General features: G+C 30.0%; 4 protein-coding genes across 4 annotated transcripts in view; 2 read left to right on the top strand and 2 right to left on the bottom strand.

Annotated features, from left to right (window-relative positions):
* The first annotated feature begins 11,313 nt into the window (after positions 1-11,313).
* On the top strand, positions 11,314-14,859 carry IntS4 (integrator complex subunit 4). The gene is made up of 7 exons (XM_035884033.2): positions 11,314-11,572; positions 11,643-12,061; positions 12,141-12,467; positions 12,538-12,811; positions 12,915-13,377; positions 13,456-13,945; positions 14,049-14,859. Exons 1-7 carry the CDS (start codon positions 11,522-11,524, stop codon positions 14,785-14,787), a joined length of 2,763 nt encoding a protein of 920 aa, XP_035739926.1. The 5' UTR covers positions 11,314-11,521; the 3' UTR covers positions 14,788-14,859.
* A 36-nt stretch (positions 14,860-14,895) lies between these two features.
* Positions 14,896-20,749, bottom strand: Nup214 (nuclear pore complex protein Nup214). Its single transcript, XM_035884031.2, has 5 exons — positions 20,360-20,749; positions 19,767-20,060; positions 15,567-19,698; positions 15,290-15,470; positions 14,896-15,175 (listed from the first exon to the last, which is right to left on the bottom strand). The coding sequence occupies exons 1-5, from the start codon at positions 20,390-20,392 to the stop codon at positions 15,148-15,150; spliced, it is 4,668 nt and encodes a 1,555-aa protein (XP_035739924.2). The 5' UTR covers positions 20,393-20,749; the 3' UTR covers positions 14,896-15,147.
* On the top strand, positions 20,749-23,135 carry LOC118449472 (WD repeat-containing protein 46). Its single transcript, XM_035884040.2, has 6 exons — positions 20,749-20,942; positions 21,057-21,748; positions 21,837-22,153; positions 22,242-22,566; positions 22,685-22,798; positions 22,885-23,135. Exons 1-6 carry the CDS (start codon positions 20,930-20,932, stop codon positions 22,987-22,989), a joined length of 1,566 nt encoding a protein of 521 aa, XP_035739933.1. The 5' UTR covers positions 20,749-20,929; the 3' UTR covers positions 22,990-23,135.
* A 65-nt stretch (positions 23,136-23,200) lies between these two features.
* The window catches only part of LOC118449474 (14 kDa phosphohistidine phosphatase), a 51,529-nt gene continuing 47,443 nt past the window's right edge, over positions 23,201-27,286 (bottom strand). The window contains exons 4-5 of the mRNA XM_035884042.2: positions 23,886-24,013; positions 23,201-23,518 (exon numbers count right to left, since the gene is read on the bottom strand). Coding sequence (XP_035739935.1) covers positions 23,426-23,518; positions 23,886-24,013 — 221 coding nt within the window. The 3' untranslated portion in view covers positions 23,201-23,425. The remainder of the gene's footprint in view (positions 23,519-23,885; positions 24,014-27,286) is intronic.

Genomic DNA, 27,286 nt, shown 5'->3' on the forward strand with positions numbered 1-27,286 from the left:
CCTATCCTTCCCGTATTCACGCGTAAAAATCGATGATGAATCCCGCGCCATGCGACGAATCATCCGGCCGCTGATGAACCTATCCCTCGGTGACCTATACTGTAAAAGAAAAAGATAAAGAGAAAATAAAAGAATAAAAAATATATAAAACAAAATAATATATATATACATATATAAAATACAAATAGAAAATAAATATATATAAATAGATGAGACATAGAAAAAGAAACGAAAAGAGAAGCAGCATGCATCATCCCCTGGTTCCTACCTAAAGTTTATAAATCATAATTAAAAACATAATTAAAAGTATGAACACATAATTAAACATATAATTAAATATATAATTAGGAAGAAACAACATAAATAAATATTAAAAATACATAATTAAAAGGAAATAAAATATTAATAACATAATTGAGAACATAATTAAAAATGAAATATATGAGATAGAAACGAGAGCCGGAGAAAGAAAAGAGAACCCCCAGTAAGAGAACAATAGAGAGCCCCAAAAGGATAAGACAAGAGAAATAGTTCTATATGATGCTGAGACAGCAGCCCGCACAGAAGCCCTCGCCCACAGGCCCCTCCTGTGGGTCCCACCCGAGATATATAAAGAATAATTAATGAGAGTAAATAAGAAAAAATAGAAATGACATAAAAGAGAGATAGAATAATTTCCTTTTTGTTTCTCCGAGAAATTATTGTACAATAGATTTCTGCTATATTTCTTCTTTCGAAGTATTATTAGCCATATAAGATGGAAATATGATAATATTTAGTTGGAATTAGATTGAAAAGGTATTGGAAATTTATACTGTATGCAGCCATTCGCTCGATAATACTTGCGTTATAAGATTTACAATTAGACTTTGCAAGTATTAACGACCCAGGTCTCACCACGTGGAGGTTGCTGCATGTGGAGACCCACGAGCTAACGGTGACTCTACTTTACTCTAAAATCCGCGTACCGCGATACCGACCCTCATGCCTTCCGCTTCGAATATCTTGGGCATGGTACAAAGCTAACAGGAGATATATAGCCTCAGCTATAGGGATCCCACTTACAGAGAGCTTAACCGTTCGACACCCTCCGCCTCAGGCATAACGGATTATTAAGCACATCTGAATTCGTGCTTTCGAATTTCGAACAATCAAAGCGCATTAATCGCGTTCGCGACACTCACGTGTGTTATAATTACGTAGATTCTACTGTTCTATCCAAATTCGCGAAGTAATCTAATGCGATATGTCGAAGAAATAAAACGAAGTCCCCGGTAGGACTTTCAATCGCGCAAGCGAACTCTCACGTGAGTGTTAGAATAACGGTGACTCTAAGTTGAAATCCGAAGCGCACTCCGAATTTCAACACTAAAACGAAGTCCATCATGGGACTTTTAATCGCGCCCGGACACCCACGCAAGTGTTCGGAAAACGGTGACTCTACTCTAAATAAACTAATCGAATATTCGAGCAAACAAAACGAAGTCCCCGGTAGGACTTTTAATCGCGCACGCGAACACTCACGTGAGTGTTAGAATAACGGTGACTCTAAGTTGAAATCCAAAGTGACATATGTTAACCGGTGTTTAGACTTTCCTATGATATTTGTCGAGATTTCCGCCCCGCTACCAAATATGAGGATTGTCATAACATCAGCAAACTATGTACAGCACTACAAGGTAAACCGTTCGCGCACCCCGAATTTCAACACTAAAACGAAGTCCATGGTAGGACTTTTAATCGCGCCCGGACACCCACGCAAGTGCTCGGAAAACGGTGACTCTACTCTAACAAAACGCGTTCGCGAGGTAATCTAATCGAATATTCGAGCAAATATAAACGAAGTCCCCGGTAGGACTTTTAAGTCGCGCCCGCGTATATTCACGTGAGTGATAGAAAAACGGTGACTCTACTCTAAATTCGCGTTATCGATACGAACAATCAAACGAAGTGTAATCGCGCCCGTGAACACCCACACTTGTGCTTGCCGACACGCGTGCGAGTGTTCTCCTATCCTGCCCGTATCCGCGCGTACGAATCGATGATGAATCGAGCCAGGTGATGACGCAGACGTGAACCTATCCCTTGATGATCTATACTGGAAAAGAAGAAGATAAGGAAAAAATAAAAAAAAGAAAAGAAAAGACACATTGAATATCGCTGCATGATTACTCGATCATCTCTGAAAAAGAAAGAAAATGATGAATAAGAGAGAGACAAAAAAATATATAAAATGGAAAATAAATACGTATAAATAGATAAGAGTGCTGGAGAAAGAAAGAGCTCTGCACGATGCTGAAACAGCTGCTCGCACCATCTCATGGGACCTACCTAAAACTTATAAATCATAATTAGTAAAAATTATATTAATAATATAACTGAAAACATAATTAAAAACATAATTAAAAAGAAACAACATAAATAAATATTAAGAAAACATAACTGAAAAGAAATAACTTATTAATAACATAACTGAAAACATAATTAAAAAAGAAAAATATAACATAAAAAAGAGAAAAAGGAGATGCAGTTCTATACGATGTTGAAACAGCAGCCCACACCTTTTCATGTGCCCTACCTAAAATTTAAAAATCATAATTAATAAGAATACATTAATAACATAATTAAAAACATGATTAAACACATAATTAAACACATAAATAGACACATAATTAAACACACAATTAAACACATAACTAAACACGTAATTAAAAACATAATTAAAAATAAACAACGTAAATAAATATTAAGAAAACAACTGAAAAGAAATTACTTATTAATAATATAACTGAAAATATAATTAAAAAAGAAAAATATAACATAGAAAAGAGAAAAAAAGAGATGCAGTTCTATATGATGCTGTGACAGTAACCCGCACAGAGGCCCTCTCCCATGGCCCATCCCATGGGTCCCACCCGAAACTATAAATCATAATTCATAAGAGTATATTAATGACGTAAAAAATAAAAACAAGAAAAATATGACTTAAAAAAGAGAGCCGCAGAAAGATAAGTGAATAGAAGCAGCTCTACATGATGCTGAGACAGCAACCCGCACAGAGGCCCTCACCCATGGGCCCCTCCCATGGGTCCCACCCGAAATTATAAATCATAATTCATAAGAGTATATTAATGACATAAAAAATAAAAACAAGAAAAATATGATTTAAAAAAGAGAGCCACAGATAGATAAGAGAATAGAAGCAGGTCTACATAATGCTAAGAGAGCAACCCGCACAGAGGATCTCACCTATGGGGCCCTCCCATGGGTCCCACCTGAGATATATAAAGGATAATTAATAAGAGTAAATTAGAATAAATTGTAATGACAGTGAAGAGAATTTTCTTTGCGTTTCAATTTTAAATCGATAGTATATCGATTAATCTATAGTATATAATAGTACATGTACATGATCTTTATAATGTTGTTAAGAATATCCTATTGTTTAAATATTAAGATAATCTTTTTTATTAATTATTCCTTCACGTGTTCATGATCCCACAATGTGAAACTAGCTGAAAAGAAATAAGAAAAGAAAAAAGAAGATGTATACATGTATATTAATTACACGTACGTTAAAATTCTAAATTTAATCTAATTAAACTTAAGGAATATAGAAGATTAATTAAAAAAAAAAAAATGAAATATGCTGAACCCTGAAATAAAGGAATATTATTTTCGCTGAAAGAAATATTATTATATTAGGTGGACCGGAAAGTAATGTCGCTTTCTTAAATTAAATTCAAAGGAATAAATTTTTAACAAGTTTTTATTTTTAATCACAATCAAATATCGACATGTGCAGAAACGACATTATTTTCCGGTCCGGTTAATATCTATTAGTCGATAATACGTGTTAGTACAAGTATATGATCTTTATAACGTTGGTAAGAATATCCTATTGTTTATATATTAATTAATTATACTTTACGTGTATCGTATATTGTTTAAATGTTAAGATAATCTTCTTTATTAATTATTCGTTTCCGTGTTCATGATCTCACGATGTGGAACTACCTAAAAAGAAATAAGGAAAGAAAAAAGAATATGTATAAATGTATATTAATTACATGAACGTTAAAATTCTAAATTTAATCTAATTAAACTTAAGGAAAATAAAAGATTAATTAAAAAAAAAAAAAAAAATGGAATATGCTGAATTCTGAAATAAAAAATATTATTTTCTCTGAAAGAAATATTATATTATTTTAACATTTCATAGATATATTATTTTATCATAGATATATGATTTAGAACTCGATTTTATTAAAATAAAATTATGAATTTAATTGAACTTTAAAAAAGAGAAAATGTGCAAAATTTATCAATCGACTTTAACGTAAAATTTGATTTTATTAAACTAAAATTAAAAATTCAATTGAATTTTAAAAAAGAGAAAATGTGTAAAATTTATGTCTCAAGTTTAATATTAAAAATGCATAAAATATGAAATAATCCTATTCGCGTAAACGTGGCAATGTGGGAATGTTATTTACGGAATGTTACTTTGTCTCAGTTTTTTAAATCTACACCCCTACACCCATCACCATAAGGAGCATTTTGAGTGACAACATGGTAAAATTAAAATACGATTAAGAGCCATTCTCGAAAATTTCTAGTGAATTTTCGAAAATAACTCAATAATCTGATAATCCTCTTGAGTCACAGTTTGTGAAGGTCTTTTTGACATATAGCATCTTGTTTTATTCGTGCCCTAATCAAATCGAATATTCTTCAGAAACTGTAACGACAAAATTTTATTCGAAATTATAAGATATAAAAGAAAATCATTACAAAATTATTGGTAGGCTGAAAAAAATTAAAATTAGTATATTAATTGCTGAAAATCCTGAGCTAAAAATTAATTAATTTATTTATCTAAGCTTACGGACTGTGACTCTACAAGTCTCTTTGTTTTTTAGCAATTATTCTACTCGACTTTTCTCTTTCAAAAGCAATGACTCTATTGAGACGTCTCTTTTATCAATTCAAATTAATAAAATATTTAATTAATATTTATTTAAAAATATAAAACAAACCCTTGGATGCTCCTTCTTACAAGCAAATACATTTATTATTATAAGAAAATCATGCACAATTACGCTTGTAATCCAGAGACTATCCATCGCGAATATCTTCTTGTACATTCTTTATTTAAACTTATGAATAACAATTTTGTTGATATTTCCGAAGAAACAAAATATTTCAAAATAAATGAATACATCGAAAATTTGAAATAATTATAAAAGCGTTTGTACAAGAAGAACTTATCCTGATCTAATAAATAAATCAAAAAATAAAAAACCATTCAGGAGTAAATCACCGAAGAAATTTACTCGTGGTCACTCAATGCTCTTCTACTAATTAATTACAACCAATCACTCGTGTCAATTCGGACCTTTCGTCCTCGACATGATTGAGCGATCGGAGGGATTTAAAAATTCACTCACCACTTAAGAAGTTCTGCGTTGGCTCCAAAACACTCGTCCGCAGTTTAGTCGAAATTGTTAATTACGTAGATCGTCATCGAAGTCGATCAAAATCCTTTTCAATGATGCACTGATTCTATTACGCGATAAGTATTTTTTAACGGACGGTCACTGAATTTACTTCGCGAAACTCTACTGACTTTTATAAATACAGTTTGTGCGACTGTCAAAAAAGCAAAAAGATTCGCAAACAAACACTGACTCTAACGATTGCAATGCATACAATCGATACAAATACACTTGTTGTTTAAATCGCGAAACCCGAACGAACAAACACTGCTTCTACTTCGCGACATTCTTATTTCAGCAGAGATTAAAATTTGGAAGTATTAGTAGTTTATATTAAAATTATTTTGAGTCTCATGCGCATTTCTTTATTTATAATGTTTAAACGAATCTACTATTGTTTAAATATTATTTTATTGTACACCGCATACAATAAAGATTGTTTAATTAATTGAGAAATTACCGAATTTAATTTATAAGTTATCGCGATCAGAACTAGAGAGAACCGATGTGCACTGGTCGGAGTGCAAAGGAGAACTAACTCGCGAATCGTCAAAGTTATTCGAATGATGTTTATGTTTATATTGCAGAAGGCCAACAAACCCGAGATTAAAATTTTGAAGTATTAGTATTATATATTAAAATAATTTTGAATTGTTCGTGCGTTTCTTAATTTGTAATGTTTAAACGAATCTACTATTGTTTAAATAATGTTTTATTATACTGCGCATACAATAACGATTGTTTAATTAATTTAGAAATTACCGAAATTATTAATTTATAAGTTATCGCGATCAGAAATAGAGAGAACTGATGTGCACTGGTTGGAATGCAAATGAGAACTAACCCGTGAATTGTCAAAGTTAATCGAAGGACCGTTTATGTTTATATTGCAGAAGGCTAACAACCCGAGAAAAATTTTAAAGTACTGGAATCTTATATCAAAATTATTTTAAGTCTCTCGCGCGTTTCTTTGTTTATAATGTTTAAACAAATCTACTATTGTTTAAGTAATGCTTTATTAAACTCCATGTACGTTAAAGATTGTTTAATTAATTTACAAATTACCGAAATTATTAATTTATAAGTTATCGCGATCAAAACTAGAGAGAACCGATGTGCACTGGTTGGAGTGCAAAGGAGAACTAACTCGCGAATCGTCAAAGTTAATCGAAGGATGTTTATGTTTATATTGCAGAAGGCCAACAAACCCGAGATTAAAATTTTGAAGTATTAGTATTATATATTAAAATAATTTTGAATTGTTCGTGGGTTTCTTAATTTATAATGTTTAAACGAATCTACTATTGTTTAAATAATGTTTTATTATACTGCGCATACAATAACGATTGTTTAATTAATTTAGAAATTACCGAAATTATTAATTTATAAGTTATCGCGATCAGAAATAGAGAGAACCGATGTGCACTGGTTGGAATGCAAATGAGAACTAACCCGTGAATTGTCAAAGTTAATCGAAGGACCGTTTATGTTTATATTGCAGAAGGCCAACAACCCGAGAAAAATTTTAAAGTACTGGAATCTTATATCAAAATTATTTTAAGTCTCTCGCGCGTTTCTTTGTTTATAATGTTTAAACAAATCTACTATTGTTTAAGTAATGCTTTATTAAACTCCGTGTACGTTAAAGATTGTTTAATTAATTTACAAATTACCGAAATTATTAATTTATAAGTTATCGCGATCAGAACTAGAGAGAACCGATGTGCACTGGTTGGAGTGCAAAGGAGAACTAACTCGCGAATCGTCAAAGTTAATCGAAGGATGTTTATGTTTATATTGCAGAAGGCCAACAAACCCGAGATTAAAATTTTGAAGTATTAGTATTATATATTAAAATAATTTTGAATTGTTCGTGGGTTTCTTAATTTATAATGTTTAAACGAATCTACTATTGTTTAAATAATGTTTTATTATACTGCGCATACAATAACGATTGTTTAATTAATTTAGAAATTACCGAAATTATTAATTTATAAGTTATCGCGATCAGAAATAGAGAGAACCGATGTGCACTGGTTGGAATGCAAATGAGAACTAACCCGTGAATTGTCAAAGTTAATCGAAGGACCGTTTATGTTTATATTGCAGAAGGCCAACAACCCGAGAAAAATTTTAAAGTACTGGAATCTTATATCAAAATTATTTTAAGTCTCTCGCGCGTTTCTTTGTTTATAATGTTTAAACAAATCTACTATTGTTTAAGTAATGCTTTATTAAACTCCGTGTACGTTAAAGATTGTTTAATTAATTTACAAATTACCGAAATTATTAATTTATAAGTTATCGCGATCAGAACTAGAGAGAACCGATGTGCACTGGTTGGAGTGCAAAGGAGAACTAACTCGCGAATCGTCAAAGTTAATCGAAGGATGTTTATGTTTATATTGCAGAAGACCAACAAACCCGAGATTAAAATTTTGAAGTATTAGTATTATATATTAAAATAATTTTGAATTGTTCGTGGGTTTCTTAATTTATAATGTTTAAACGAATCTACTATTGTTTAAATAATGTTTTATTATACTGCGCATACAATAACGATTGTTTAATTAATTTAGAAATTACCGAAATTATTAATTTATAAGTTATCGCGATCAGAAATAGAGAGAACCGATGTGCACTGGTTGGAATGCAAATGAGAACTAACCCGTGAATTGTCAAAGTTAATCGAAGGACCGTTTATGTTTATATTGCAGAAGGCCAACAACCCGAGAAAAATTTTAAAGTACTGGAAGCTTATATCAAAATTATTTTAAGTCTCTCGCGCGTTTCTTTGTTTATAATGTTTAAACAAATCTACTATTGTTTAAGTAATGCTTTATTAAACTCCGTGTACGTTAAAGATTGTTTAATTAATTTAGAAATTACCGAAATTATTAATTTATAAGTTATCGCGATCAGAACTAGAGAGAACCGATGTGCACTGGTCGAAGTGCAAAGGAGAACTAACTCGCGAATCGTCAAAGTTAATCGAAGGATGTTTATGTTTATATTGCCGAAGACCAACAACTCTGAGATAAAATTTTAAAGTATTGGAATCTTATTTTACAATTATTTTAGGTTTCTCGCGCGTTTCTTTACTTATAATGTTTAAACGAATCTACTATTGTTTAAATATTGCTTTATTATACTCTGTAAACGTTAAAGATTGTTTAATTAATTTAGAAATTACCGAAATTATTAATTTATAAGTTATCGCGATCAGAAATAGAGAGAACCGATATGCACTGGTTGGAATGCAAATGAGAACTAACCCGTGAATTGTCAAAGTTAATCGAAGGACCGTTTATGTTTATATTGCAGAAGGCCAACAACCCGAGAAAAATTTTAAAGTACTGGAATCTTATATCAAAATTATTTTAAGTCTCTCGCGCGTTTCTTTGTTTATAATGTTTAAACGAATCTACTATTGTTTAAATATTGCTTTATTGTACACCGCATACAATAAAGATTGTTTAATTAATTTAGAAATTACCGATAATTATTAATTTATAAGTTCCACTATCAGAAATAGAGAAAATTGATCTGTACTGTTCGAGATGCAAATAGAAACTAACTCGCGAATCGTCAAAGTTTATCGGAGGACAGTTTATGTTTATATTGCCGAAGGCCAACAACTCTGAGATAAAATTTTAAAGTACTGGAATCTTATATCAAAATTATTTTAAGTCTCTCGCGCGTTTCTTTGTTTATAATGTTTAAACGAATCTACTATTGTTTAAATATTGCTTTATTGTACACCGCATACAATAAAGATTGTTTAATTAATTTAGAAATTACCGATAATTATTAATTTATAAGTTCCACTATCAGAAATAGAGAAAATTGATCTGTACTGTTCGAGATGCAAATAGAAACTAACTCGCGAATCGTCAAAGTTTATCGGAAGACAGTTTATGTTTATATTGCCGAAGGCCAACAACTCTGAGATAAAATTTTAAAGTATTGGAATCTTATTTTACAATTATTTTAGGTTTCTCGCGCGTTTTTTTACTTATAATGTTTAAACGAATCTACTATTATTTAAATATTGCTTTATTATACTCTGTGAACGTTAAAGATTGTTTAATTAATTTAGAAATTACCGAAATTATTAATTTATAAGTTGTCGAGATTAGAAATAGATGTAATTGATGTGCACTGGTCGGAGTGCAAAAGAGAACTAACTCGCAAATCGTCAAAGTTAATCGAAGGACCGTTTATGTTTATTTTGCAGAAGGCCAACAACACGAAATAAAATTTTAAAGTACTGGAATCTTATATCAAAATTATTTTAAGTCTCTCGCGCGTTTCTTTGTTTATAATGTTTAAACGAATCTACTATTGTTTAAATATTGCTTTATTGTCCACCGCATACAATAAAGATTGTTTAATTAATTTAGAAATTACCGATAATTATTAATTTATAAGTTGTCGAGATTAGAAATAGATGTAATTGATGTGCACTGGTCGGAGTGCAAAAGAGAACTAACTCGCAAATCGTCAAAGTTAATCGAAGGACCGATCATGTTTATATTACAGAACGCCAACAACTCGAGATTAAAATTTTTAAGTACTGGAATCTTATAACAAAATTATTTAAGTTTTACGTGCGTTTCTTTCTTTATAATGATTAAACAAATCTACTATTGTTTAAATATTGCTTTATTATACACCGTGTACGTTAAAGATTGTTTACTTAATTTAGAAATTACCGAAATTATTAATTCATAAGTTGTCGCGATTAGAAATAGAGAGAATCGATATGTACTGGTCAGAATGCAAAGCAGAACTATCTTGCGAATCGTCAAAATTAATCCAAGGACCGTTTATGTTTATATTTGATAAGGCCAACAACCTAGTGATAAAATTTTTAAATATTGGAATCTTATATTAAAATTATTTTATATTTATCGAACATTTCAATTTTTTTAACGTTTAGGCGTACATATTATTATTTAAATAATACTTTATTGTACTCCGTGTACAATAAAAATCGTTTAATTAATTAAAAAATTATCCAAACTATTAATTTATAAATTTTTGTGTAAGAAAGAGAGAGAGTCGATGTATACTGGTCGAAGTGCAAAAGAAAACTAACTCACGATTCGTCAAAGTTAATCGAAGGACTATTTATATTTATATTGCACAAGGTTAACAACTCCGCGATAAAATTTTGAAAGAATTGAAATATTAATTTAAAATTATTTAAAGTTTCTCACGCATAATAATCTTTATGTCATTGAATACAAATTTCCTTATTTTTACCATAGAATTATCTATCCAAAAAGTGATTGAGTAAACTTTCTCGTGCTAACGTCATTATACGCATTTTCTTTGCATTTAGGATGTTTCAGAAAATTTGAGCACCCTGCTATTTGTGTACACAAACAAACAGGTAACCGTTACTTTACGGAACAAATTCCATTCAACGTAATATGATTATCCTTACTAGTGTTACGTGCTTCTTCTCTTTTATCATAAATTTCTTAAGGCGCTACACTACAAAATTTTTTTCTTCTCGAATATTAACGAAAACAAGCATTTACACCAACAATGAGATCAGACGTAATTCTTAACTAAGATCTCTTTTAATACTTTAAAGACAAATGTTTGATTAAAGAATTTCGTTTTCTTGAATTTTTGAAAAAACTTTTTTTGAAAATGGTGTCCATCATTCCTGATTATAACCTATGTAAGCTTGTTAACCAATATAATAGACGCATAGGTCGTACAGTGTTTCACAATTGTTTTTGTAGTTCATATTTTGTCCACATTTGTCGCTTAAGTCGCATACGTTACAAGTGATGGTTGATGATTTTAAATCTTTAATACGAATTATTTCATGAATGAATTGTTTTATCAATATGCGATCAGCTGATCGCTGAAAATGTTTTCTGTAATTTTTATTCGTGATGTGTACAATGTTCAGAATCAGAATTGTTAATATAATTAATGAGTAATTGTAATTATATGGTGATAATTACATCAAATATATATATACATAGTGAGGAGAAAATAGAATGGCTGCTCTGATGAAGAAAAGAGTATTAGCTGAATTTACTCAAAGTCAAGTATGTAGTCCATGATCTCTCTTTCCTTCTGGATATTTGAATAATTTTCTTTGTTTTTTTATGTTTATAGGTTATCAATGAACCACCATTAAAAAGGTTAAGAACTTTACGACTTTCAGCAGCTGGAAGTAGTAAGAATGATGGCGAAGGTAGTTCTACGTTAGCTTATATAGAATGTTTAGAAAAATGTAAAGGTGGAAATGACGCATTACAGTTGCTTGTTCGTATATCTGACACTGTGACATGTATTTCTTCTGAAGATGTTCCTATAGCAATAAAGAAACTTTCAGAAAGATTTGCTATTGAAACTGAAGCTGCTGTACGTGCAAAAATATTATGGATATTTGGTGAACTTGGAGAAGTAACATTTGATGTTGCTGAAAAAGCACGTATTGTTAATGAAACGGCTGAACTTTTAAAACATGAAGAATCACATAGAGTTAAGAGTCAAGGATTAGCAACTTTGTTAAAATTGGGAGATTATCATAGGTGCGTTTAAAGTAACATTTGTTTAATATTGATTAATAACATTATTATAAAATGAAAATAATACAATTTTAATTTATAGAAATTTGGTATTAAAAGTTGCACGTGAACATTTACAAGATACATGGCATGGTGTACAAACACGATGTCTTTCTATAATTGGAAGATATTTAACAGCTAATACTACAGATGATACACTTATTTTTGTTGGTAATTATGCACGATCCCAAGATCCAAGAGTTCGTGCACAAGCCTTTGAAACAATGGCAGAATTACATTCTCATAGAGGTTGTAGATTGCCTGCTAGTTTCTTTGGAGAAGCATGCGCTGCTCTTCGTGATGATAATGAAATAGTCAGACGTGCTGTTCTCAAAATAATTTGGCTTCTTGGTATTGAATATCCTGAAAAGTAAGATATCATAAATAATATAACCTTATGTTATTTGAATTTTATTAATTATTTTCTTTTTTACTTGTAGCATGGTCGTTGGCTTAGATGGAGAAGATGTACGTATGGTTGATTGTACATTTTCTCAAATTTGTAGTTTGATGGGTGATTTATCGCCACGCGTTAGAGCTTCAGCTATGTCTCTATTAGGTACAATGAAAGGTGTTTCACGACGTTATATAGAACAAGCATTGGATAAGAAACAAAAAGTAGTAGAAGTGGATAGTGCAGTTAGACCAGAAGTCGAAGAAAAGAGTGGCTCTTGTGGAGCATTTATTCATGGTTTAGAAGATGAATTTTTAGAGGTGAATTAATATATAAAAAGTTTAATTTATATATATATATATATAAATAATTTATATATATATATATAATATTAATTTATAAATTATATATTAATTATTTTAGGTCCGGACAGCAGCTGTTGAAGCACTATGTAAATTATCTTTAGAACAACCAAGTATAGCCAGAATCTCGTTAGATTTTATGGTAGATATGTTTAATGATGAAATTCAAAATGTTAGATTAAGAGCAATAGAATCGTTAAGAAAAATGTCTGCTAGTGTCACTCTTAGAGAAGATCAATTGGAAACAATATTGGGTGCACTAGAAGATTTTTCTGGAGAAGTAAGAGAAGGTTTACATGCTACGTTAGCAGCTAGTCAACTTGCTACTAGAAATTGTCTTCACATGTGTGTCAATCGTCTGTTAGATAATTTAACGCGTTATCCACAAGATAGAGAAAGTATTAGAGTATGTTTGGCGGCATTGGGAGCTTCGCATCCTTATCTTACTTTACCTTTAGTACCACAACTTCTTGGACGACATCCATTCTTTGATACACCAGAACCAGATGTAGATGAACCATCTTGTATCCTTCATTGTTATTATAAACAGCATCGAAACTCATTAAAAAAATTTTTATATGTATCTTAACATTTTTAATCAGATGCAAGTGTATTGGTATTGATATTCAATGCAGCATTACATTGTCCAAGTATGCATGCCTTATTTACGGAACATACTTCTAAACATTATCACTATTTGCGCGATACAATGCCACATTTAGTACCGAGATTACGTCCAGCAGTAACTAATGGTTCAGGACCAAACAAGGAAGATACCGCTAATGAGGAACGTAGAGATCGTAGAGGAAGAGAATTTTTAGAAAAAATAGTAATGGGTATAGAAAATGCAAGGCCAGGTGGTAGAGTAAATACTAAACTTTTAGAAACTGCTACTATTGACCTTGATCGTCTCGCGGAAATGGATAATAGAATGGAAGGTGCAGCTCGTTTTACAGCCTTGTACATTCGCTGTTTATTATTATTGAAATCAGTTTTGAAAGAATTTTCGGTCTCTGCAACCACTTCAATATCAGCAAGTCCAGTACCAAATACAACCAACAATGTTTCTGCTCTACTTCAACATACACAAAAGTATATATATATATATATGTGTTTCAATATTCTTTTTATAATTTTTAATCATTTCTATAACAAATAATTAATTTTTATAATTTTTGTTTTTTTAATTAAACAGGCTGCAACGATTGTTTAGTGGATTAGGAGATGCTGAAGTAACATTAGCTAATGACGTATGGCTGAAAGCTTTAGCTGTAGAATTAGTTCGTGTTACAAGAAGTGCTACAGGCAGTGCTCTTCCACTCGCTCGTTATTTTTTGTCAGAAGCAGATTCTTTACCGCAAGATACTTCAAAATTACCACCCTTTTCTAGGGCATTGGTTCTTCAAATTCCAAATCTGGCAGATGTAAAACCAGGATCATTGACACGGCTTTTATTACCGTTGCTTTTAAAGTCTCCTTTACAGGGCGAAGAAAGACTCCCAAGACCGTCCATATCTACTCGATTTTGTCGTGCTATTATCGAAGAGCCTAGAGGAGATGCGGACGCTGCATTGAAATTTACAGGTGGCCTATTATTAGGCATTTCTTTAACAGCTAAAATATTAAATTTACGTGATCCTGGCATCTTAAGAGTTAAATTAAGACATCCGGATCAGCAAGTACAATTATTGTTACCTCGACAATCAGATTTGCGTCTTCAGAACTCTGATCAAAATGATTATAGATTAAGAACTACTGTACTTTTATCACATCAAGTATGGATGGAGGCTTGCAATGTAGAAATATCTTTAGCTCTTCTTGTGCCTTCGGCTACAGTATTTTCACATGCTCCTTTAGAAGATCCATGTGTTATAGATCTTTGTAAACCAACTAAAGTATCTATAGCACCGAAACCAATAAAGAGAGGCATATAATTTTATTTTTGTATAATAACAATATTTTATTATACAATCAATAAATATTTTACATGGAAATATTTTTCTTTTTAGTTTTCTTTTTTTTTTTTTTTTATTGTATATATATATATCTAAATCTAATTTATGTTATTTTACTTTTTATCTTATCTATAATTTCTCTTTATCTTCATCAAATGTTCTAACGTTACAACTGAATGAGGAATTAATTATCTTATCTCGAATTGACTATAAAAAAAAATTGTTTTTTATTATAATCCTTTTGTAATTAGATTTTTGTAGAAAAATTATATGCAAGGAATGAATAATTTTTACATTTTTCTTTTCCTCTATGCAATGATTACATTATATTCTCTATTTTCATCGCCAATTAGAGAATGAACTTCCCCTAAAACAAAAAGGTACATTTTCGTTTTTATAACATATAATCTTTGATCTTTATATTATATATTTCTTCTAAAATTATATGTATGTATATATGTATATATTCAATAATACTTACCCTGAAAATACAGGCTTTTCAGGCTCTGAAGTTTTTTGAGCTAAACTACCAAAAGTGAGACCACCAGATTGACTAGCTAAGGATTCAAATGTATTACTACCTGTTGTATTTCCAAATACAGTTGACATAGTATTTCCAAGTGGCGAAGGACTTCCACCTATAGAAGGTGGACTTCCAAATCCTAATTCAAAAATTTTATTTATTATTATTATTATTACACATACACACATATTAATTGATATAAATTATAACAGATTCAATGTTAACTTATATTTACCTCCTTGTGAAGTAGAACCAAATCCTGTTCCTCCAAATCCCATTGAGCTAAAAACTGATTTAGATGCTTCAAATATTCCAGGCGGTGATTCAAATACTGGTTTAGCACCAAAAGCAGATGCTTGACCAAAAGGTGATTGTGATCCTAATACAGATGGTGTACCTCCACCTACCATTGGTGGTGTACCATTTACTGGAGTTCCAAATACAGAAGTTGCCCCTGTAGTAGGAATATTACTCGTAGAACCTCCAAATATAGAGGAAGATCCTGAAGTAGCATTTCCTATTGCTGGTGCAGCATTTCCAAATATCGATCCAGAAGGAGAACTAGCAACTGCCGTTGAAGATGCAGTATTTGGATTAACACTGAATAAAGAATTAGATCCTGATGTAGCTCCTCCACCTCCAAATATTAAACTATTTGTAGCGTTATTATCAAAAATCGATCCTGTTGAAGTCGAACCAAATGTGATAGAAGAATTTCCACCGAATATAGATGTATTCGTAGATGATGGAGCATTTGACCCAAAAATAGAGGTAGTTGATGAAGGCGTAGATATACTACCAAATGGAGGTGTAGTTGAAGAATTGTTAAATGGTATAGAAGCAGATGTTACAGTTGCTTTTTCGAAGATATTTGTAACTGAAGTAACGGACGTTGTTGTAGGGAATTGAGAACTTGTAACTGTTGTTTGTGCAGCTTCTCCAAAATCTGGTGTAATTGAAGACACTGTTGTAGTGCTACCAAAAGGTAATGTGGTAGATGAAGTAGTTACCACAGTTGCATTTGTTGTTGGTAAGGTTATATTAGATTGACCAAATATAGGTTTAGATAATGAGCTATAAAATTGCGAAGTAGTGCTTTGATTTGTAGTAGTTGTACTAAAGTCAGGTATTATTGAAGGAGTAGAAGAAAATCCACTAAATGTAATTGGAGAAGATGAAGTAGTAGTTTGTGGTCCAAAAATTGGTGATGCAGAAGATGTGGTTTTAGTTATTGCAAAAGTAGATGCAGCTGAAATAGCAGATGAATTTCCTCCAAAAATAGATGCATTGGAAGTTGTTGGTTGTCCACTAAATAATGTTGGTGTACTTAATGTTGATGTATTCAATGATTGTATTGGAGTATTGTTTGGTCCAAATATAGATGTTGTTTTATCACTTGTACTAACTGTTCCAGAAGTAGGTATAACTGAAGCTTCAGAAGTTTTTTCTACATTGGGTTTTGATGTTAAATTTCCATATGTATTATTATTAGTTGTAGCTTGAGGATTAGTATCGTTTGAAGAGAATAATTTAACTGTATTATTTACTGGAATATTTTCGTTATTTATAAAAGATGTAATTTCACCCTGATCATTTTTCTCGATATCTGAAAATAATCCCGTCAAATCCAACAATTCTTTCGGCGAATTTGTTACTGAAAATGAAATGGAACTTATAGTTTCCGAAACAAAAGAAAATAATTTTGAAGCAGACGTAGGAGGGTTTGATGACGAACTTTTTCCAATTGGAGGCAACATATTTGAATTAGCAAAACTAAATGTATTAATAGATTCAGTTTTAGCAATTGTTGATGTTGCAATTGGTGTTATTGTCACTGAAGAGGAAATATTTCGTGGCATGGATTGACTTTTAGCCAATGAAAGTTCTAATGGTAATGCATTGGTCAATGTGTTATTTGAAAATGACATTGATTCAGAATTAAGGAAAGCATTTTTTGTCAATGTTTGATTATCATTTTTGATTTCTGTATCTTTAGATAACGGTTTAGCATATATATTACTGTAAGTTTTTTGTGCTGTTAAATCCACAGTAGCATTATTTTTCCCAATAGATAATGATTCAAAACTTTCTGGATATGCAGTCTGAATACTGGATTTTTTATCAATTTGTGAAAATTTGTTCACAGATGGAGGAGGAAAAGTAATGATGTTGGATGACTGTTTGCCTTGTGTTTTGTTTTGAATCGAAATTGAATTTGCATCGGGTGATCCAATTTTGGCAACAACATTGTTTAATAAGGCCAAAGGACATTGCGGTTTAAGTCCTTCTACAGTTTGTTTCTCTACTGTATCATATTTGGTTACAGGTTGTTCTATCCTGTTTTTAGAATCTGTATTTACAGGACTCAGAGATGCTAAAGAGGATAAAGTAGCCTTTAAACGATCTTGAATAGGAGATGGGCTTGCAGGCTTTATCAATTTTGGCGATGATTCTAGAAGTAAATTTTTCAATTTTAATTGTTTTTCATATGTAAAACTAAGCGTTTTAGAAGCAATAGTTTTACACCGTGCATCAATAACATCTGTATTTCCATGGAGACTTGATGTTCCTTTAGATGATACTTTCAAATTATTCATCATATGATTCAATCCAGAAATTTTATTTGTACGATTTAACGATTTCAACTTTTTATTAAGTTGTTCTATTTTACTTTTTTCCTTTATAATAATCTTATTATGCAATACAAGATTTTGATAAAGAAATTCCAAACTAGGAATTTTCATTTTAGACTTTTTCTGATATATATGCTCTGACCATTCAAAATCAAGAACTTTGTTGGCTTGTGAAAGTTGTGATTGAGTATAATAAAAAAGTCTCTGAGTATCTGCTATTTTACTATTTTCACAATTTCTAGTAGTACCTTCAGAATTTACTGCGTTTTTCGATTTAGCTTCTTCAACCCAAGCAAAGGATTGCAAAAGTAAAGCCTTTAAATAAGCAATATCGGTGGATAGACTATTTGTAGTTTCTCGTAATTCAGTAAGAAATTGATCTATAATAGCTGATCTTCCTCCTAATTGTTTTCTTTCTTCTTCTGATCCACACTCCCATATTTGTGGTTCTAATCTGTTTTGTAATTCTTTTTCAAAAAGAGTAAGCAATTCTGTAAAAGCACGTACATAAATACTATCATCGATCTGTACTTTTTGTTCAACAACAGGTTCACTTGTATGTACTTCTTTTGTCACAGTAGACTTGGGATCCACTTTTTCAACTTCTTGAGAAAGTGACTTTTTAGGAATATCTGATTTGACATCAATTTTAACAGGAATTGATACTTTTTCCTCCGTAGTATTTACCATAGTTGGTGGAGGCTGTTGAAAAAATCCAGCAGCTTTTAATGAATCACCAAAGATATTTGCTATTGCTGTTTTAGGACGTTCAGGTGTTATGTTTCGATTTTCTTTTGGACAGGGAGTACTAGTTATTGCTGAACTTAATGATACATTAGAAGGTAACGTGTTTGGAGAAGATGGTAACAAGTTTACAATCTCAGTAGGTGGCGAAGTAATGTTAGGACAATTGGGAGTTAAATTAACCATGTGAAAACTACACAATTGACCAGAAGTTCCTAAAATATGAAGCATGGGAACAGGATGTGGAAGAGTTGTATCAGTCCCCCATGGTAATTTTTGTACTGGTGTTTTATCTATGACCAAACCAACTGGATAACTTTCTGTCGTTTTGATAAGTGGTAACTGTGCTCTACCACTATCGATCAATATCCATTGATTCCAGCTACTACCATTGTCTGTTGATCCTAAAACAGCTACTTCACTACTCCAACTACTTGCTGCAATAATGAGACCCCACTCTTGCACATAATCAAAATAATAACGTGGAGTATCTTTATTTCCTTCTGTCTCAAAGACTCCATATGTAATATCTTCGTAACATGTAAAAATTGCATTTGTTTCTCCTTTAGGAGCATCAATAATAAGTACATTGATATGGTGTTCTTCATTTAAATAAGCTGCACAAAATTGATAATTACTAATCCATAAAATCGCTATAACTTTACCAATGTAAGGATTAGGTCCTATGATTATTCTAGCTATTTTTAAATCTGGCTTAAGTTGCACTATATTTCCATTCTTACATCCTACAACAATTTGTTTTCCTTTAAGGCTCCATGCCAAACATAATGCATCAATTCCATTTAATTTCTCTAAAGCTTTTAATCCAACTGCTTTTTCCTTTCCATCTTTTATTTCAAAATTACCAATACTATGATCTGTAGTTACAGTACAGAACATTCTTGGCATACTAGGATTCCATCGTAAATCTAACACAAAAGTTTCTACGTTTGATAAAGATAATTGAATTTCATGTAATAACACGATATCCTAAAAATAATAAAATATGAAATATAAATATATTATTTTTATAAATTGTAATGTTATTATATACATACATGTTTTATGAAGGCATGAGCATCATAGATGAATACTTTAGGTACCAATGGTGTAACGGCAAGGTAAGAATAATCACAATTAAATGTTATCTTAGATATAATGAATGGTAAATTGACTTCTATTTTGTGTTCTACATTAATTTCGCTTCCTGATGATAATATAATCAATTTGTCGTTATTTGCTATATAAAGTAATCCTCTTTTTCTGTCTACAGTAATAAGATTGCAAGCTATTGGAATGGATGCGAAACTATTACATATTTGAGATGTATTTGCTTGTTTAAACAGAAATTCCTAAAATCATAATATTTCAAGATTAATATTATTTTATATTTACTTTATTTATATCTGTTTTAATTAACACGCAATATTTTATACGTGTATATATATATATATATATATATATATATATATATATATATAGTAATATTAATAAAAAAAAAATATAATTATAGAATTATAAAAAATATATAATTATAAATATTAGTAAAATATAAAGGATGATTTCACAAGTTTATGCAATTACTATTTATTTATATATACATGATATAAAATCATTGAAGAGATTTATTCAAACGTTATTATAACCATACCTGCACATCTTTCGAATCAGGAGCCGTGTTCATGATTAATAAAACTTTGTATTTTAGTTTATTGTCAGATAAAAAAATAAAATATATAATTCCCGTAGAAAATATTAAACGTAACAACAAATTAAACGTAGTAATAAATGGATTTTCATAAATATAATCTAAATTTCTTTCCTAGCAAGTTTCGTAATAAAAGAGAAATTATAATACAAAAGAAATCGAAGAAATTATAAATCAACGATATTAATTACATATTATTTTATAACGATTGCAAATAACACTGTTGACAACATAACATTTCTTATTATACAAGATCTTATTCTCAAAATTAAATTAAACACTGTTCAAAACTCGTTTATGTTAGTTTATCTACTTCGTATCTTTCGTACGTAACGAAACTCAACTGAAAGAAGATAATTACAAAATATGACACTAGAGGTCTCATCGTTCGCACGTTTGCAACTCGTATAATAAAGTTAGGTTAAGAAGTACATGTGATTGAATTTTGTTACTGTGAATAAATTTAATAATTTTTGTAATGATAATTGTAAACTGACATAAATTGTATTCATAATGGAACAATTACGTATGTATTACTTTTATCTGATAATGAACATTTTATTTTTGCATTTATGTATACATAAATATATGTATTATACATAAATAAATAAATATATAAATCCTTTTTTTTTTATTTTAGATAAAAAAAGGCACCCAAAAAGAGTTCCCATTAGCAAAGAGAAACTCTTGAAGTATCATAAAGGAGCGGGGATTAACTTACAAAATAAGACCACTAAGATAAAACATAAAATACATAGGGAAAAACTTAAACTAAAAGAAAATGTTATAAGAACAGCAATTGAGAATACTGCCAGAGCAGAATTACTTTTAACTGAAGATCATGGTCATTTAGAAGCTGATGCTGGAGAGACAACGACTCAATATAAGCAATCAGAAATTGCTGCTAACGTTGATATAACGAGTGCTACAAAGTTCTTTACGTTAGATTTAAATTTTGGTCCATATTGTTTAAGATATTCTAGAAATGGTAGACATTTAGTCTTAGGTGGTAGAAAAGGACATGTAGCAGCATTTAATTGGGTGACAAAAAAACTTGCCTGTGAAATGAACGTTATGGAATCTGTACATGATTTATCATGGCTTCATATTGAGACAATGTTTGCAGCTGCACAAAAAGATTGGGTTTATATTTATGATAATCAAGGAATAGAACTTCATTGTTTAAAGGCAATGAATGAAATAAATAAATTAGAATTTTTGCCATATCATTTTTTACTTGCTAGTGGCTCTAGAAATGGTAATCTGGCATGGCTGGATGTTTCTATAGGAACAATGATTTCTCGTTATTATACCAAGTTGGGTAATATATCTGTATGTTTCATTAACAGACATATTTAAATATGTATACATATAATATAAAATATATTAATTAATAATTTAAATTAATATTTTAATACAGGTAATGACACAAAATCCAAGTAATGCACTTATTTGTGTTGGTGATTCCAAAGGAGTAGTATCAATGTGGTCTCCAAATACTAGGCAACCACTAGCAAAAATGCTTTGTCATAAACAAAAGGTTGAAGCTTGTACTGTTCATCCATATGGAACTTATATGGCAACAAGTTGTCCAGATAGATCTTTGAAAGTTTGGGATATTCGACAACTTGCGGGTCCTGTTCATAATCTGTTTCTTCGATATCCAGCACAATATTTATCATACAGTCAACGTGGTCTTTTAGCAGCTGCTATGGGAAATGTAGTAGAAGTTTATAGGTAAAATGATAGTCTTGTAACATTTTATATCATATAAATTCTAGATAACGGTATATTTAATTTGTTAATATATTTAAACTATTTATAGAGAATCTATGAATGAAATCAAGCCATATTTAAGACATAAATCATCGTGGAATATAACAAGTATGCAGTTCTGTCCGTATGAAGATGTTTTAGGTATTGCTACAGCAAAAAATATTTCATCTCTTCTAATTCCTGGAAGTGCAGAAGCTAACTATGATGCTTTAGAAATAAATCCATATCAAACGAAGAAACAAAGACGTGAGGCAGAGGTTAAAGCGCTTTTAGATAAAATTCAACCAGAATTAATAACATTAGATCCAACAGCGATAGCAGAAGTTGATGTGCCTAAATTAAAAGAAAAAGTAGAAGCAAAAAAGAAACTCTTAGTAAGTAATAAAATGAATATTTCAATATTAAAGATTTTACAATACCATTATTTTTACATTATTATGATCATATATAAAATAATATATATTAAATTATACAAATGTTTTCAAATTGTAGTATATTAAACCAAAGGAGATTGATTTTAAACCACGTAACAGTAAGGCGAAAGGAAAAGGTGGAACTGCGAAAATAATTAAAACTAAAAAGATATTAAAAGATTTAAAACGTAGAGTAAGTATTGGAATAATTTTAAATTGACAGAAGCTTTTCTACGGATATATATATATGTATATATACTTAACCAATATTATTTTTAGGAGAACATAGAAATGCTTAAGGATGTAAATACAGAAATGAATACAAAAAAAGTGGAAGTTCCAAAGAAAAGTTATGGTGTTTTGGATAGATTTGTTTCTAAATGAAGTAACGATATCAGTTAGATTATGAAATTTTCAACAGATATTGATATAATCTAAACGTAAACAAATGTTGTTATAGGTTATATCGAATTCACAATAATCTAAATATTTTATAAATTATGCACACTTATAGAAAAATATAATAAAGACATCATTTTTTTCTGATAATTATATTACAATATTATGTTAAAATTTAAGGATTTGTCATTACATTTTGAATCCGCCATTTTTTGGCGCCAACGTTGATGAATTCGTTCGTAGAATTCCCTGCATCAGTTCACAAAATTTTCATTGACGAATTTCTTATTATATAACAGTAAGTACAAAAATTATATATTTTTTGTCAATTCGTTTATTGAAATATTTAACAAATAATGTAAAAATTAAAAGATTCAATTGAATTTCTTGTCTTTCCCTTTTTTTTTCACCCCTTTGCTTTTTAATAACCATCATCCGAATATGTAATATCATAATCGGTATATTTTTTTTTCAACAAATCGACTGTCACCTGATGATCGGCTTTTCCGTATCCCTGTAAAATCAATCAAATCCTTAAAATAAACATCTAATTCGCAAAATTCATTTAAATGTTAACGAGTTCTCGATTTATATGATATTAGCTTATAGTAATATTTAATCTACTATTACCGACTATAAATAGATAAAGTAGGAATCTATTATTATTAATTTAATTTGTACATCGCGTCTATATATATATATATATATATATATATATATATATATATATATATATATAGACTATAAAATATATAAATAAATAAATATAAATTATATATATATATATATATATAAATAAAGAAATTTAACAACAATATATATATATACAAATATAAAAATCGAATTATTTTTATGATTATTTATAATATTTGTTAACTTACTTGCGAATAACCATAAACCTTGATAGACTTTTTTTCAGGATCATGTAATATTCTTCCACCACCTAAGCTCTCCACTTCGAGATCAGGATATTGTTTCAATTGTTCAGTAGTCTCTTCGTAAACATTGTCTATAATATAAAAATCGTAAAGATATAAAATATCTCATCGGATCTAAATAAAATATAGAATTGTTAACTAATTTGTCGTTTGTGGATATTGTAAAGAAAATAATAAAGAAGAAAAAAGAAAAAGAAAAAAAAAGAAAATAGAGAATATGAACGAAGAAAATAAATAAGAGGAAAAAGGAGAAGATAAAGCGACTTTATTCAATTTTGTACTATAAGTTTTCAATGCAATTTCAACGAAAAAGAAAGAAATCGTATCTCTTTTGTGATAAAAGAATAGACGAAGATTAAAATATGTTGTCATTTTGACCTAAAATCCAAGATATTCGATATAAATGCGTACTCCTTGTAAGTAAAAAAAAAAAAAAATGGAAGGACATTTTAAAATTTACGATAATATCGAGGGTTGGGGAGCGAGGGAGGGGACGGGGTGAGGGGATATATGAAATAAATTATACGACGAAAGGAATTCTTCAGTTGTAATTCTAGATCGATTTCCATGAACACGGTTTCATTATAAAGATGAAGGTTTGAACGAGAAAAGAAGATTATTTTTCTTCTTTTTTTTCTTTTTTTTCAAACTTTTAAAAAAAGCTTTGCTTTCATTGAAAACAAATATATTTCGGTATTACGTCCCATAACACTATCTTACTCGATATATCTTGTATGTCTATGTAGTAATGTAAACAAGAATGTACATACGGTTCGAACGACCTTGTTAATTATAGGAGTCAGTTTTCTTTTGCATTTCGACGAATAAACATCAAAATCGTATATCTTCTGGCGTACGATGATTTTAATTTAAATAATTTATACTATCAATTATTTACACATTCATCATTTAATCATTATACGATATAAATGATGATAAAATCAGTCTAACATTTAAACAGTAATATATATATATATATATATATATATATATACGGTCTTTTATAAATTTCAATTTATTAATATTTTCACGTTATTAATATTTTATTATAGAAAATTATTTTATATTTTACTTAATACTTTAGCATCGTCAATTCTATCGATTTATTATTATCAGACGTATTAATATTTTTATCATTTAATAGACAAATTTTTGTCGCACATTAACCCAATCATTACACGTGAGGGAGGAGGGGGGAGGGTGTAAGGGGTGTATATAATCTATAGAAGGCTTATATATACACCGATATGATAGGCGCATGGTAAAGACATTGTTTTGACAACCCTATTATGCTTGTAGTTAATATTTTGTCAATAAATGTTACAGAAATTACATCGGTGCTTTTAGCAATAATTACACATCCCCATCGAAGCGAAAATTGTTGGATAGTTTTAAAAGATATTGAAATTATTATCCGTTACGTGGAACGTCTAACGTTAAAGATAAGTATATACTTATTTATAAAAAAAAAAAAAAAAAAAAAAAAAAAGACAGGCTATTTTAGAATTGACAAATATTTTTTACGCGAATTCTGCAAGATCTACGATATAAAGATATTATTTATTAACTTTAAGAAAAAACGAACTGACAATTTATTTTATTTTTTTACTTTTAAAAAACGACGAATGGTCTCATATATTAAAAATGCAAAATCAATGACGACCATTTGACGAATTTAAAAACGTATTGGAAACGACAAAAAATCGATTATAAAAGAAAATTTATTTATCTCTGTATCTCTCTCTCTCTCTCTCTCTCTCTCTCTCTCTCTCTCTCTCTCTTGCTCTCTCTTTTTCTTTTATTTATTATCTCGCCAAGTTCTCATAATCAGTCATTTCTCCCAGTGGGTATTAAAAGCACGAACAGGTAAAACACTAAGTGCAAAACATGGTAATAGTATAGTACAGAGAGTAGCTCTAGCAAATATATCCATATGGTTCTTTCGTTGAGTGACGCGTAACTCGATTTCCGGTATATACTTAAAAAAAAAAAAAAAAAAAAAAAAGAAAAGAAAAAAAAGAAAAGCGAAAAAAAAAAGGAAAAGGATTTAAATCTTTCTCTCTCGTATATTAATTGTTTCGTTCAACCTTGTTTATCGATCAATTTACGAAATTATTTCTTTTACGCGCCAAAGTACTATATATATATATATATATATATATATATATATATATATATATTCTCTCTAGTTATTTTTTTTTTTTTTCCAATTATTATCATTTCTCTCTCTAATTATTTCTTTCTCTAATTATTATCATTTCTCTTTCTCTCTTTCTCTCTCTCTCTGTCTATCTATCTATCTATCTTTTTTCTTATCTCATCCTCATTTAATTTCTTTCTTTCTCCGTATCTATTATTTCGCTCATTTTCAATGTAAAAATAACAGATCCGATGTATATGTAACTCAAAAGGGGATTCTAAATCGATGATCGCCTTTGGAATATGTCGAAGTCTTATATTAGAAGAAAGAAAATGCAGGTCAACAACGGCACTCGATACTTAGGTGCAATAACGAAAGGAGATAGTTTTATTATTACGATTTTAACGGCTAGCATTTTGCGATTTACGAGCGATAATTTTGTCCTTGTTACTTCCTAGACGATAAAGCGTGAGATAATACAAGAAGAGGATATTTGAGATATACAATACGATATCTTGATCTCGTTAAAAGGGAAAAAATTGTATTTTAAAATTGTATATTTTTTCCTTTATTTTCTCTTTCTATCTCTCTTTCTCTCTCTCTCTCTCTCTCTTTCTCTTTTTCTCTCTCTTTTTTTAATTGTTAGATCGCATGATTTTTTTAATGATTATATCTCTTAAAATACCTCGGTTGATTTGGTTTTCCTTCTCTTTTCTTTTTTTTTTTTTTTCCTTTTTTTTTCGTCGAATTAGTGATCGATCATTCCATCGGTCGATTCTTCGATCGGTTGATCTTTCTGGTTAAACGAGACGGAAACTGGAAAAACGTGGAAATTAAAATACGCAGAATATTCCGTTGATATTCGGATATAAACGATGTGTGGTTTACGATTCTACGCGCGTTATCTTGCATAAAAATAATCTCAAAGTTATAGTAATATTTAATGTGCTTGAATTGAAAAAAAAAAAAAGGAAAAAAAAAGAGAGAGAGAGAGAAAAATATTATTTACATCTCCGAGAGATAAAGAGAGAGAGAGAGAGAGAGAGAGAGAGAGAGAGAGAGAGAGAGAGAGAGAGAGAGAGAGAGAGAGAGAGAGAGAGAGAAAGAGAGAAAAGAAAAAAACATACGTCGAATTTCATTAAAAAAAAATCCCATCGACATTTTAATGTCTTAAAAATGATAAAAACAATAACAAAAATTTCAA

This window comes from Vespa mandarinia, chromosome 12 (genome assembly GCF_050613455.1).
Source record: "Vespa mandarinia isolate Hongniang chromosome 12, ASM5061345v1, whole genome shotgun sequence".
Classification (NCBI taxonomy): Eukaryota; Metazoa; Arthropoda; class Insecta; order Hymenoptera; family Vespidae; genus Vespa; species Vespa mandarinia.

Bases quoted from the DNA above. Each gene is read 5' to 3' on its own strand.
- Nup214 (XM_035884031.2), bottom strand. From the start codon at position 20,392: ATGAACACGGCTCCTGATTCGAAAGATGTGCAG. The intron at 19,699-19,766 runs GTATGTATATAA...TATTATTTTTAG, and splicing joins CTCATGCCTTCATAAAACAT to GATATCGTGTTATTACATGA. The intron at 15,176-15,289 runs GTAAGTATTATT...TTTTTGTTTTAG, and splicing joins GAAAAGCCTGTATTTTCAGG to GGGAAGTTCATTCTCTAATT.
- IntS4 (XM_035884033.2), top strand. From the start codon at position 11,522: ATGGCTGCTCTGATGAAGAAAAGAGTATTAGCTGAATTTACTCAAAGT. The intron at 12,062-12,140 runs GTGCGTTTAAAG...TTTAATTTATAG, and splicing joins AAATTGGGAGATTATCATAG to AAATTTGGTATTAAAAGTTG. The intron at 12,812-12,914 runs GTGAATTAATAT...TAATTATTTTAG, and splicing joins TAGAAGATGAATTTTTAGAG to GTCCGGACAGCAGCTGTTGA.
- LOC118449472 (XM_035884040.2), top strand. The intron at 22,154-22,241 runs GTAAAATGATAG...AACTATTTATAG, and splicing joins AATGTAGTAGAAGTTTATAG to AGAATCTATGAATGAAATCA. The intron at 22,567-22,684 runs GTAAGTAATAAA...TTCAAATTGTAG, and splicing joins AAGCAAAAAAGAAACTCTTA to TATATTAAACCAAAGGAGAT.